At 51.6% G+C, this 12,481-nt stretch overlaps 1 protein-coding gene across 2 annotated transcripts in view; it reads right to left on the bottom strand.

Moving 5' to 3' along the window:
* LOC116949756 (BAI1-associated protein 3-like) overlaps positions 1-12,481 on the bottom strand; it is a 48,443-nt gene that overhangs the window by 20,270 nt on the left and 15,692 nt on the right. For both annotated transcript variants that reach the window (XM_032967396.2, XM_076072293.1), the window contains 5 exons: positions 6,181-6,302; positions 4,411-4,501; positions 3,372-3,425; positions 2,495-2,634; positions 1,830-1,881 (listed from right to left, as the gene is read on the bottom strand). In XM_032967396.2, the coding sequence (XP_032823287.2) occupies positions 1,830-1,881; positions 2,495-2,634; positions 3,372-3,425; positions 4,411-4,501; positions 6,181-6,302 (459 nt within the window). The remainder of the gene's footprint in view (positions 1-1,829; positions 1,882-2,494; positions 2,635-3,371; positions 3,426-4,410; positions 4,502-6,180; positions 6,303-12,481) is intronic.

Below are 12,481 nucleotides of genomic sequence, written 5' to 3'. Positions count from 1 at the left end.
GCATTGTCTAAAATATGGCCGTCCAAACCAGGGCGCACAGACCTAAAACTGTGATCCACAGATAACTTGAATCCGGCCCTCCGGCTGGTGAAGGTGGATGAGGATCAGGAACGGTTCAGATATCGCTCACAACCTGCGTGTATGTACGACGTTGAACTTCTTCTTTCGCACCGTGCGTAGCCGACCTTGCTTATCGGAGGTGCGGATGTTGGCAATTGGCTGAGTTGGGTTGCCCAGTTCTTAGGGTCCTAACTGGCTCATAGGGTGCTAACTGGTTCTTAGGGTCCTAACTGGTTCATAGGGTCCTAACTGGTTCATAGGGTGCTAACTGGTTCTTAGGGTGCTAACTGGTTCTTAGGGTCCTAACTGGTTCATAGGGTCCTAACTGGTTCTTAGGGTGCTAACTGGTTCTTAGGGTCCTAACTGGTTCATAGGGTCCTAACTGGTTCATAGGGTGCTAACTGGCTCATAGGGTGCTAACTGGTTCTTAGGGTCCTAACTGGCTCATAGGGTGCTAACTGGTTCATAGGGTGCTAACTGGTTCTTAGGGTCCTAACTGGTTCCTAGGGTCCTAACTGGTTCATAGGGTGCTAACTGGCTCATAGGGTGCTAACTGGTTCTTAGGGTCCTAACTGGCTCATAGGGTGCTAACTGGTTCTTAGGGTCCTAACTGGTTCCTAGGGTCCTAACTGGTTCATAGGGTGCTAACTGGTTCCTAGGGTCCTAACTGGTTCATAGGGTGCTAACTGGTTCTTAGGGTCCTAACTGGTTCCTAGGGTCCTAACTGGTTCATAGGGTGCTAACTGGTTCCTAGGGTCCTAACTGGTTCATAGGGTGCTAACTGGTTCCTAGGGTGCTAACTGGTTCCTAGGGTCCTAACTGGTTCTTAGGGTCCTAACTGGTTCCTAGGGTCCTAACTGGTTCTTAGGGTTCTAACTGGTTCCTAGGGTCCTAACTGGTTCATAGGGTGCTAACTGGTTCCTAGGGTCCTAACTGGTTCCTAGGGTCCTAACTGGTTCATAGGGTGCTAACTGGTTCTTAGGTCCTAACTGGTTCCTAGGGTCCTAACTGGTTCTTAGGGTCCTAACTGGTCCATAGGTTCCTAACTGGTTCCTAGGGTCTTAACTGGTTCCTAGGGTCCTAACTAGTTCCTAGGGTCCTAACTGGTTCCTAGGGTCCTAACTGGTTCTTAGGGTCCTAACTGGTTCCTAGGGTCCTAACTGGTTCATAGGGTGCTAACTGGTTCTTAGGTCCTAACTGGTTCCTAGGGTCCTAACTGGTTCTTAGGGTCCTAACTGGTTCCTAGGGTCCTAACTGGTCCATAGGTTCCTAACTGGTCCATAGGATGCTAACTGGTTCTTAGGGTCCTAACTGGTTCCTAGGGTCCTAACTGGTTCATAGGGTGCTACCTGGTTCTTAGGTCCTAACTGGTTCATAGGGTGCTAACTGGTTCTTAGGGTCCTAACTGGTCCATAGGTTCCTAACTGGTCCATAGGGTGCTAACTGGTTCACAGGGTGCTAACTGGTTGCTAGGGTCCTAACTGGTTCATAGGGTGCTAACCACAGCGCCAACCCCCACCACCTCCGCCCCTGTCACGGCCTAAACCAGTGGTTCTTAACCTAGGATGCACGCACCCCATGGGGTGAGAGGTGCCCTTTCTGGGGTTGCGAGACATGGCCGGATTTTTTTAGAAGGTGAATCATCGAAACACAAATGAAGCGCGTGAGTACAAGCGCTTTGTTTCATCAGGCTGCAGTAAAGGTTTAAGAACCACTGGCAAACATCAGCAGCAGGCGAGCGCCAAGCTACATCAGGCGCAACCTCTTACCAATCTCTCCAGGAGGCAGTAAACGATGTTGAAATAGTCCACATTCACAGATCTGCAACAGACGAGCAAGTTGAATCAAACTGTGCAATTTAAGTACTGCACACAACTATTCACGTAAATGATAATCATCATAATACCGTGTTTATCTCGGTTCATTATATTTTGTGCCACTCGGATAACTCTCAAGCGGCACTAGTTCACAACCACCCCCGTTACGCCGAAGATCCCTGGGCTTGATTTCCCACGAAGCTGCTCACGGTCCACTCGAAACCGCATCCACTGCGCAAATTTAAAATTATAAACTCTCCAGTAGTGGTGCGACTGTGGTCATCCAGACCAGACCGTACAACGTATAACGACGCAATTCTCTGATCCAACATATACGGAGGAGACATCACAGCGATGATGATACGCTACTCTGCTTCCTCCTGACGCGGTTTTCTCGCTTGGCCGCCTGAATGTGAAGTTGTAGCCGTTGCTCTGCGTCTACATCAGCCGCCGTGCGACGAGAAGACGACTCCCGTTACCATGTTGAATCAAACAATCACCCACGGCACCCTTCCATTCGAAGTTTCCGGAATAACTTTGGTTTCGAACGCAGCACGATCGACCCCCAACCCCCCACCCCCTTCGTCGCAACACCGCCGCCGTCGATGGTGACGCACCGCAGGAAGAGCTCTTGGTAGGGGCGTTTCTTGAGGCCCAGCTCGGTGTTGACCGCTTCGACGATGGCGCTCAGCCGTGCGAGCCGCTCTCGCCCGTCTCGCACCGCCACCGCCGCCGCCGCATGCTGAGACGCGCTCTCCTGCACGGAGGACACCAAAGGGCGCTTCATGCACCATGCGCGCGTGTGATGAACCTCTTTTGCCTTTTTGTGCGTTTGCATATTTCGTACGTATCTTTGCCTCTCGAATTGAACGCATGTTGAATTTCTTTCACGCCGCACGTAAGCCAACCGTGCTAATCGGAGGTGCAACCCCGTTACGAACCTTTGCGGTCACGCATCGCCGCCTATTGCGGCTGCTGGCGGTTGTGTTGGTGATGATAGTGGTGGTGGTTGTGTTGTTGATAGTGGTGGTGGCGGTTGTGTTGGTGATAATAGTGGTGGTGGTTGTGGTGGTTGTGCTGTTGATAATAGTGGGGGCGATAGTGTAGCGGTTAGCGCGCTGCTGTGCTACGAACCTGGTGACCCGGGTTCGATTCTTGCTCACGGCCAACACCGGCGACAATTATCATCGCCACTGGGGAGACAAAGGCGGCCGGGCGTGGTGCTGGCCACCCACCCCCTCGGGTGCCCTTCTGGCCTTCATAGGTGCTCGCTAACAGCACTTGCCCCAACAGTCTGTTAAGGCTACACGGGAGATCTTTGTCTATGTCTTTTTGGTTGTGCTGGTGGTGGTGGTGGTGCTGCTGGTGATTTCAGGTGGTGGTTGTGCTGTGGTGGCTGTGGACTCTGGGGCCCATACTCCCACGCTTGTGGGACTGCCTTGCCACCTTGTGATGGGCCGAGTCACACAGCAGCTATGAAAGTAAACGGCTTACCTGGGAATCTTTGTCTGGTTGAGCCAAGGATCTGTACCAGCTTTCAGTGCCTTCCTGAAGAGGACATGCCGATCATTATTATTATTATTATTTTTACTCCGCTTGTTTGCTCAGGAAAGCCTCACTGAGTCTCAAGGCTTATTTTCAGGAGGTCCCTGCCAAGCTTTCACGGTAGGGGGGCCACATCGCTATGTACCAACATACTGAACTTCTTTCGCACCGCACGCAGCCAACCCCACCCATCGGAGGTGCGGGGCAAAGACAAAAAACTAAATACAAAAAGCAGTTCTCAAAAAAAATAATTTTCGATTTAGATTTTAAAGTGCACAGCTCCCTGTGGCTTCCTAGGCAGAGCGTTCCAGACGGCCGCGGGAGCGCATCTGAAAGCGCGGCGATGACGCGACCACCGTCTTTGTTCAATGGCCAGTCGGAAGCGGCCTGCGAGGATGACCGGGGGAGTTCGGGTGATGGTGGTTTATGCCCCTGGACGAGATCGGCGAGGTGCTGTGATTCACTCTGTGGCAAGCACTTGGTGCGTAATGAGCGAGTTGTCCAAATTGAGTAATTCGACGATTGGTGATCTACGAGTTTAGTTATTATCAGATACACCATGTGCTGCATTTAACATTTGCACGGAACATTAATCGTAATACCGTCATATATTTACCCAGGAAATCCTCACCAAGTCCGCAATATTTTTTTCATGACGCCGCTGCTGGGGCATGTTTCAATGGATGTTCTGCATGTGTGGGGAGAATTAGAGTTCCTGGAGAAACCCCACACGCAGGAGGGGTTGACAATCAACGAGCGGTGGCTACGAGTTGGTACAATAGCGAGATCAGCAGCTACTCGCAACCAGCACACAGAAGAAGCTATTGCTGGGTTTGCAGTGCACCCCTCAGGCTGTGAACCCTCGATGCCTGGGCCTCATCCATGACATCCTGCCAAGGGGATATACTTGCACGCCGGTGCACCCAGCCTGGCGCAGGAGAAGCGGCGAAATCACCGGCAGTTGTTGGCCACCGATGGCTCTGTTTACCTGAATGGCAGTGGTAACCAGTGCCTCCAGGTCACCGTGATAAGCGCACAGCTGCTGAAAGGCTTCAGTCTTATAGAGATGCGCCAACACACTGCTCAGGACGCGGGGAACACACAGAGGCAGAGGACACGGCACGCGTCAGTGCTCAGCACGTAAACATCACACGCCACGTAATCAATCGTACGTATTATTGCCAGTGATCGGTGCCCGAAATGCAACTCCGTGTCGGAAAAAAATATTAATTCGAAGAAAAAAAACTAAAGTTTTAGTTCTGCAATGTCCTTGTCATGGCACTCCATGAGAGGAAGCTCTAGAGGGCATTTTGGGCTACTTTTCCACGTTCAGGAAAATAATGTACGTAAAATGTAAAGGCTTAATCAAGTAATTCCTGTATTTAGTCATAGCAGGTACGCTTCATGAGATGCAGTACCTGTGTGCCGCAATGGGCGTCAACTCCAAACTAAAACTAATAAACATTTTATTTATTTCACCAGGTCAGGCCCACTGAGCTATCAAGCTCTTTTTCAGAAGCGACCTGCCCGCAAATGATAGCTCAAGGAAGTGCCTTGTCACGTGGACATTTATAGCAGCCAAATACTCCAAACGCACGTTTCTAAATGTGGATGGAAAAACTGAAGGACCCGGAGAAAACCCCCACGTGACCACGGGGGTGAACGTGCAACCTCCAAATATACAGCAGCAGCAGCAGCAGGCGTCACGGTCAGGATCGAACTTAGCACCTCCTGAATGCCGGGCGAGGTAGTTAACATCTCGCCATGGCTCCCTCTAATGCAAGACGAAACATGCGACGACAAGAATTGAGGTCGCGTAACCTTCGTCATTCGGGGTGAGATGTGCTTTGTAGGGAAACATTTAACTCTTTTTTTTTAAATAGACGTCAAGCCTTTTTTATGACAGCATGTGGCAGCATGCTAGCAGATTGCTGCCACATGGGAAGTAAAGAGAGACCCCATTCCATTCCTTGCACCAGGGGACCCAGGCCAACCAGGCGACGCCACTGCCTGCACCGTTTAATTTTAGAAAAGATTACAGTCGATCATCGATTATCCGGCACGTTATTAATCGGCTTCCAACATTATCCGGCGATCTCGGGCCGATCCGGCAAAACTTCTCCAAAGGCTGTAACCAGCCCGGCGATCGTCAAACACATGTTAGTGTTGGAACAAGATTTTAGTGCGTACATCACCCCACGCAGAGTCTTCGAGATTAGAGTTATGAGTATGGTAAAGTCAATACCTTGTACAATAGCTAAAAAATGTGTCCATTCGTACATCTATTTATGCCAATTTAATATAGCAAACACATTTAAAACAATTAAAAAAGACACAACACCTAAAACAAAATGTTATGCAAGAATGTGCAAAGAAAAATAAGTTTAAAAACGATTGAATGATTATCCGGCAATTTTGAAAATCCGGCGCACCCTTCTCCCCCTGTAGCCGCCGGATAATCGATGATCGATTGGACTTGCGGACTTCAAGATTTGTAGAAATGGTGCCCCACAATAAAAACCCCGCCACGTAACCATTTCTGTTGAACCGTGGCGCCTCCTGTCCCAATAGGTCCCACCCCCACCCGCCACCCCCTACGGAGGAGCGAAAGATGACAGCGGCCCCTACAGCTCGCTCCGTTAGAGTGAGCTCTCTCCCCACCCCCCCCCCCCCCCCCGGGTCTCCAGCGCATCAACGTGAGCCCCTGGAGGTGGTGCCGAGTTGGTGGTGGTGGTGGCGGGGAATTAAAGCTGGAGACCAGAGCATGGCTTGCAGCTTGGCGGTGGCGTCCTCCGACTCGGCAGGGAGGGCGGGAATCTGGCGGAGCTTGCTGAGAACGTCATCGATGTAGGCAGTGAAGCTCGCGCACAGCAGCTGGGCCTACAATGCACGCAACAAAGACAAAGATCCCCAGCCTTAACAGACTGTTGGGGCAAGTGCTGTTAGCGAGCGCCTATGAAGGCAGGGCACTGTGGCACACGAGGGAGCGGGTGGACCAGCACCGTGCCCGGCCGCCTTTGTCTCCCCAGTGGCAATGGTTGCAAACTGCACCGGGTACTCGTTTAAGGCCGAGTTGACCTAGAGGAGGCCCAGGACCGATTCAGGTAACCGTCACTGTTGGTAGCCGTGAGCGGGAATCGAACTCGGGTTGTTGGGTTCGTGGCGCAGTGCAGCGCTAACCACTGCAATACCGCTCCCCAATGCATCAACGCACACACACATATCTCCCCTGCAGACTTTCGCAAACTGTCGGTGGGAATGCTGTCAGCAAGTTCCTGCTAAGGCCAATTGAGGTGTCCAGAGACCTCTCCGGTGCTGATGGTTACACACCACGCCAGGTACGCAATAAAGGCTGAGTCGACCTTAAATGGATGGGTGACTATCGCGTTGTCGTGCCAGGTTGCCTTGCGCTGTAATAACAACAATCATTTAGGTGTACGAGGTGCCCTTAAACAATGGATCTCAGAGCGTCACGCATATACAAGAGGGAAATAAGTGAGAAGCAAACGGAGACGAGAAAGACTGAGGAGGAGAAGGCGAGAGTGAGATCGAGAGAGGAGGCCGCTGTGTCAGACACGTGGTGGGGTCACAGCCGGGACTTAAAAGTCTTCATCGACTGCGAGTCCCTGACCTGAATTGTGGAGCGTGTGGCGTGATAGTGGAGTGTGTGGCTGGATAGTGGAGCATGTGGATAGTGAAGTGTGTGACTGGATAGTGGAGTGTGTGGATAGTTGAGTGTGTGGCTGGATAGTACAGCGTGTGGCTGGATAGTGGAGTGTGTGGGTAGTTGAGTGTGTGGCTGGATAGTACAGCGTGTGGCTGGATAGTGGAGTGTGTGGGTAGTGGAGTGTGTGGCTGGATAGTGGAGTGTGTGGCTGGATAGTGGAGTGTGTGGCTGAATAGTAGAGTGTGTGGTTGGATAGTGGAGTGTGGGGATAGTGGAGTGTGTGGCTGGATAGTGGAGCGTGTGGTTGGATAGTGGAGCGTGTGACTGGATAGTGAAGCGTGTGGTTGGATAGTGGAGCGTGTGACTGGATAGTGGAGTGTGTGGATAGTGGAGTGTGTGACTGGATAGTGGAGTGTGTGACTGGATAGTGGAGTGTGTGGCTGGATAGTGGAGTGTGTGGCTGGATAGTGGAGTGTGTGGTTGGATAGTGGAGTGTGTGGTTGGATAGTGGAGTGTGTGGTTGGATAGTGGAGTGTGTGGCTGGATAGTGGAGTGTGTGGTTGGATAGTGGAGCGTGTGGTTGGATAGTGGAGTGTGGGGATAGTGGAGTGTGTGGCTGGATAGTGGAGTGTGTGGTTGGATAGTGGAGTGTGTGGTTGGATAGTGGAGTGTGTGGTTGGATAGTGGAGTGTGTGGCTGGATAGTGGAGTGTGTGGTTGGATAGTGGAGCGTGTGGTTGGATAGTGGAGTGTGTGGTTGGATAGTGGAGCGTGTGACTGGATAGTGGAGCGTGTGGTTGGATAGTGGAGCGTGTGACTGGATAGTGGAGTGTGTGGATAGTGGAGTGTGTGACTGGATAGTGGAGTGTGTGACTGGATAGTGGAGTATGTGGCTGGATAGTGGAGTGTGTGGCTGGGTAGTGGAGTGTGTGGCTGGATAGTGGAGTGTGTGGCTGGATAGTGGAGTGTGTGGCTGGATAGTGGAGCGTGTGACTGGATAGTGGAGTGTGTGACTGGATAGTGGAGTGTGTGGTTGGATAGTGGAGTGTGTGGATAGTGGAGTGTGTGGATAGTAGAGTGTGTGACTGGATAGTGGAGTGTGTGGCTGGATAGTAGAGTGTGTGGATGGATAGTGGAGTGTGTGACTGGATAGTGGAGTGTGTGGTTGGATAGTGGCGTGTGTGGATAGTGGAGTGTGTGGCTGGATAGTGGAGTATGTGGCTGGATAGTGGAGTGTGTGGTTGGGTAGTGGAGTGTGTGACTGGATAGTGGAGTTTGTGGCTGGGTAGTGGAGTGTGTGGATAGTGGAGTGTGTGAATGGATAGTGGAGTGTGTGGAAGGATAGTGGAGTGTGTGGAAGGATAGTGGAGTGTGTGGGTAGTGGAGTGTGTGGCTGGATAGTGGAGTGTGTGGCTGGATAGTGGAGTGTGTGGAAGGATAGTGGAGTGTGTGGATAGTGGAGTGTGTGACTGGATAGTGGAGTGTGTGACTGGATAGTGGAGTGTGTGACTGGATAGTTGAGTGTGTGGAAGGATAGTGGAGTGTGTGACTGGATAGTGGAGTGTGTGACTGGATAGTTGAGTGTGTGGCTGGATAGTGGAGTGTGTGGCTGGATAGTGGAGTGTGTGGCTGGATAGTGGAGTGTGTGGAAGAATAGTGGAGTGTGTGACTGGATAGTGGAGTGTGTGGCTGGATAGTGGAGTGTGTGACTGGATAGTGGAGTGTGTGACTGGATAGTGGAGTGTGTGGCTGGATAGTGGAGTGTGTGGTTGGATAGTGGAGTGTGTGGTTGGATAGTGGAGTGTGTGGCTGGATAGTGGAGTGTGTGGTTGGATAGTGGAGCATGTGGTTGGATAGTGGAGTGTGTGGTTGGATAGTGGAGCGTGTGACTGGATAGTGGAGCGTTTGGTTGGATAGTGGAGCGTGTGACTGGATAGTGGAGTGTGTGGATAGTGGAGTGTGTGACTGGATAGTGGAGTGTGTGACTGGGTAGTGGAGTGTGTGGCTGGATAGTGGAGTGTGTGGCTGGATAGTGGAGTGTGTGGCTGGATAGTGGAGCGTGTGACTGGATAGTGGAGTGTGTGACTGGATAGTGGAGTGTGTGGTTGGATAGTGGAGTGTGTGGATAGTGGAGTGTGTGGATAGTAGAGTGTGTGACTGGATAGTGGAGTGTGTGGCTGGATAGTAGAGTGTGTGGATGGATAGTGGAGTGTGTGACTGGATAGTGGAGTGTGTGGTTGGATAGTGGCGTGTGTGGATAGTGGAGTGTGTGGCTGGATAGTGGAGTATGTGGCTGGATAGTGGAGTGTGTGGTTGGGTAGTGGAGTGTGTGACTGGATAGTGGAGTTTGTGGCTGGGTAGTGGAGTGTGTGGATAGTGGAGTGTGTGAATGGATAGTGGAGTGTGTGGAAGGATAGTGGAGTGTGTGGAAGGATAGTGGAGTGTGTGGGTAGTGGAGTGTGTGGCTGGATAGTGGAGTGTGTGACTGGATAGTTGAGTGTGTGGAAGGATAGTGGAGTGTGTGACTGGATAGTGGAGTGTGTGACTGGATAGTTGAGTGTGTGGCTGGATAGTGGAGTGTGTGGCTGGATAGTGGAGTGTGTGGCTGGATAGTGGAGTGTGTGGAAGAATAGTGGAGTGTGTGACTGAATAGTGGAGTGTGTGGCTGGATAGTGGAGTATGTGACTGGATAGTGGAGTGTGTGACTGGATAGTGGAGTGTGTGGCTGGATAGTGGAGTGGAGTGTGTGGCTGGATAGTGGAGTGTGTGGCTGGATAGTGGAGTGTGTGGCTGGATAGTGGAGTGTGTTGCTGGATAGTGGAGTGTGTGGCTGGATAGTGGAGTGTGTGGCTGGATAGTGTAGCGTGTGGCTGGATAGTGGAGTGTGTGACTGGATAGTGGAGTGTGTGGTTGGATAGTGGAGTGTGTGGATAGTGGAGTGTGTGGCTGGATAGTGGAGTATGTGGCTGGATAGTGGAGTGTGTGGTTGGGTAGTGGAGTGTGTGACTGGATAGTGGAGTTTGTGGCTGGGTAGTGGAGTGTGTGGATAGTGGAGTGTGTGAATGGATAGTGGAGTGTGTGGAAGGATAGTGGAGTGTGTGGAAGGATAGTGGAGTGTGTGGGTAGTGGAGTGTGTGGCTGGATAGTGGAGTGTGTGGTTGGGTAGTGGAGTGTGTGACTGGATAGTGGAGTTTGTGGCTGGGTAGTGGAGTGTGTGGATAGTGGAGTGTGTGAATGGATAGTGGAGTGTGTGGCTGGATAGTGGAGTGTGTGGCTGGATAGTAGAGTGTGTGGATGGATAGTGGAGTGTGTGACTGGATAGTAGAGTGTGTGGTTGGATAGTGGCGTGTGTGGATAGTGGAGTGTGTGGCTGGATAGTGGAGTATGTGGCTGGATAGTGGAGTGTGTGGTTGGGTAGTGGAGTGTGTGACTGGATAGTGGAGTTTGTGGCTGGGTAGTGGAGTGTGTGGATAGTGGAGTGTGTGAATGGATAGTGGAGTGTGTGGAAAGATAGTGGAGTGTGTGGAAGGATAGTGGAGTGTGTGGCTGGATAGTGGAGTGTGTGGCTGGATAGTGGAGTGTGTGGCTGGATAGTGGAGTGTGTGGCTGGATAGTGGAGTGTGTGGCTGGATAGTGTAGCGTGTGGCTGGATAGTGGAGTGTGTGACTGGATAGTGGAGTGTGTGGTTGGATAGTGGAGTGTGTGGATAGTGGAGTGTGTGGCTGGATAGTGGAGTATGTGGCTGGATAGTGGAGTGTGTGGTTGGGTAGTGGAGTGTGTGACTGGATAGTGGAGTTTGTGGCTGGGTAGTGGAGTGTGTGGATAGTGGAGTGTGTGAATGGATAGTGGAGTGTGTGGAAGGATAGTGGAGTGTGTGGAAGGATAGTGGAGTGTGTGGGTAGTGGAGTGTGTGGCTGGATAGTGGAGTGTGTGGTTGGGTAGTGGAGTGTGTGACTGGATAGTGGAGTTTGTGGCTGGGTAGTGGAGTGTGTGGATAGTGGAGTGTGTGAATGGATAGTGGAGTGTGTGGCTGGATAGTGGAGTGTGTGGCTGGATAGTAGAGTGTGTGGATGGATAGTGGAGTGTGTGACTGGATAGTGGAGTGTGTGGTTGGATAGTGGCGTGTGTGGATAGTGGAGTGTGTGGCTGGATAGTGGAGTATGTGGCTGGATAGTGGAGTGTGTGGTTGGGTAGTGGAGTGTGTGACTGGATAGTGGAGTTTGTGGCTGGGTAGTGGAGTGTGTGGATAGTGGAGTGTGTGAATGGATAGTGGAGTGTGTGGAAGGATAGTGGAGTGTGTGGGTAGTGGAGTGTGTGGCTGGATAGTGGAGTGTGTGGCTGGATAGTGGAGTGTGTGGAAGGATAGTGGAGTGTGTGGATAGTGGAGTGTGTGACTGGATAGTGGAGTGTGTGACTGGATAGTGGAGTGTGTGACTGGATAGTTGAGTGTGTGGAAGGATAGTGGAGTGTGTGACTGGATAGTGGAGTGTGTGACTGGATAGTTGAGTGTGTGGCTGGATAGTGGAGTGTGTGGCTGGATAGTGGAGTGTGTGGCTGGATAGTGGAGTGTGTGGAAGAATAGTGGAGTGTGTGACTGGATAGTGGAGTGTGTGGCCGGATAGTGGAGTGTGTGACTGGATAGTGGAGTGTGTGACTGGATAGTGGAGTGTGTGGCTGGATAGTGGAGTGGAGTGTGTGGCTGGATAGTGGAGTGTGTGGCTGGATAGTGGAGTGTGTGACTGGATAGTGGAGTGTGTGGCTGGATAGTGGAGTGTGTGGCTGGATAGTGTAGCGTGTGGCTGGATAGTGGAGTGTGTGACTGGATAGTGGAGTTTGTGGCTGGGTAGTGGAGTGTGTGGATAGTGGAGTGTGTGAATGGATAGTGGAGTGTGTGGAAGGATAGTGGAGTGTGTGGAAGGATAGTGGAGTGTGTGGGTAGTGGAGTGTGTGGCTGGATAGTGGAGTGTGTGGCTGGATAGTGGAGTGTGTGGAAGGATAGTGGAGTGTGTGGATAGTGGAGTGTGTGACTGGATAGTGGAGTGTGTGACTGGATAGTGGAGTGTGTGACTGGATAGTTGAGTATGTGGAAGGATAGTGGAGTGTGTGACTGGATAGTGGAGTGTGTGACTGGATAGTTGAGTGTGTGGCTGGATAGTGGAGTGTGTGGCTGGATAGTGGAGTGTGTGGCTGAATAGTGGAGTGTGTGGAAGAATAGTGGAGTGTGTGACTGGATAGTGGAGTGTGTGGCTGGATAGTGGAGTGTGTGACTGGATAGTGGAGTGTGTGACTGGATAGTGGAGTCTGTGGCTGGATAGTGGAGTGGAGTGTGTGGCTGGATAGTGGAGTGTGTGGCTGGATAGTGGAGTGTGTGGCTGGATAGTGGAGTGTGTGGC

The sequence above is a fragment of the Petromyzon marinus genome, chromosome 37, assembly GCF_048934315.1.
Source record: "Petromyzon marinus isolate PM22_M1 ecotype Great Lakes invasive population chromosome 37, UKy_Petmar_22M1.pri1.0, whole genome shotgun sequence".
NCBI lineage: Eukaryota > Metazoa > Chordata > Hyperoartia > Petromyzontiformes > Petromyzontidae > Petromyzon > Petromyzon marinus.
The sequence above is the reverse complement of the archived record's forward strand: the minus strand, read 5'-3'. Positions and strand labels throughout refer to the sequence as shown.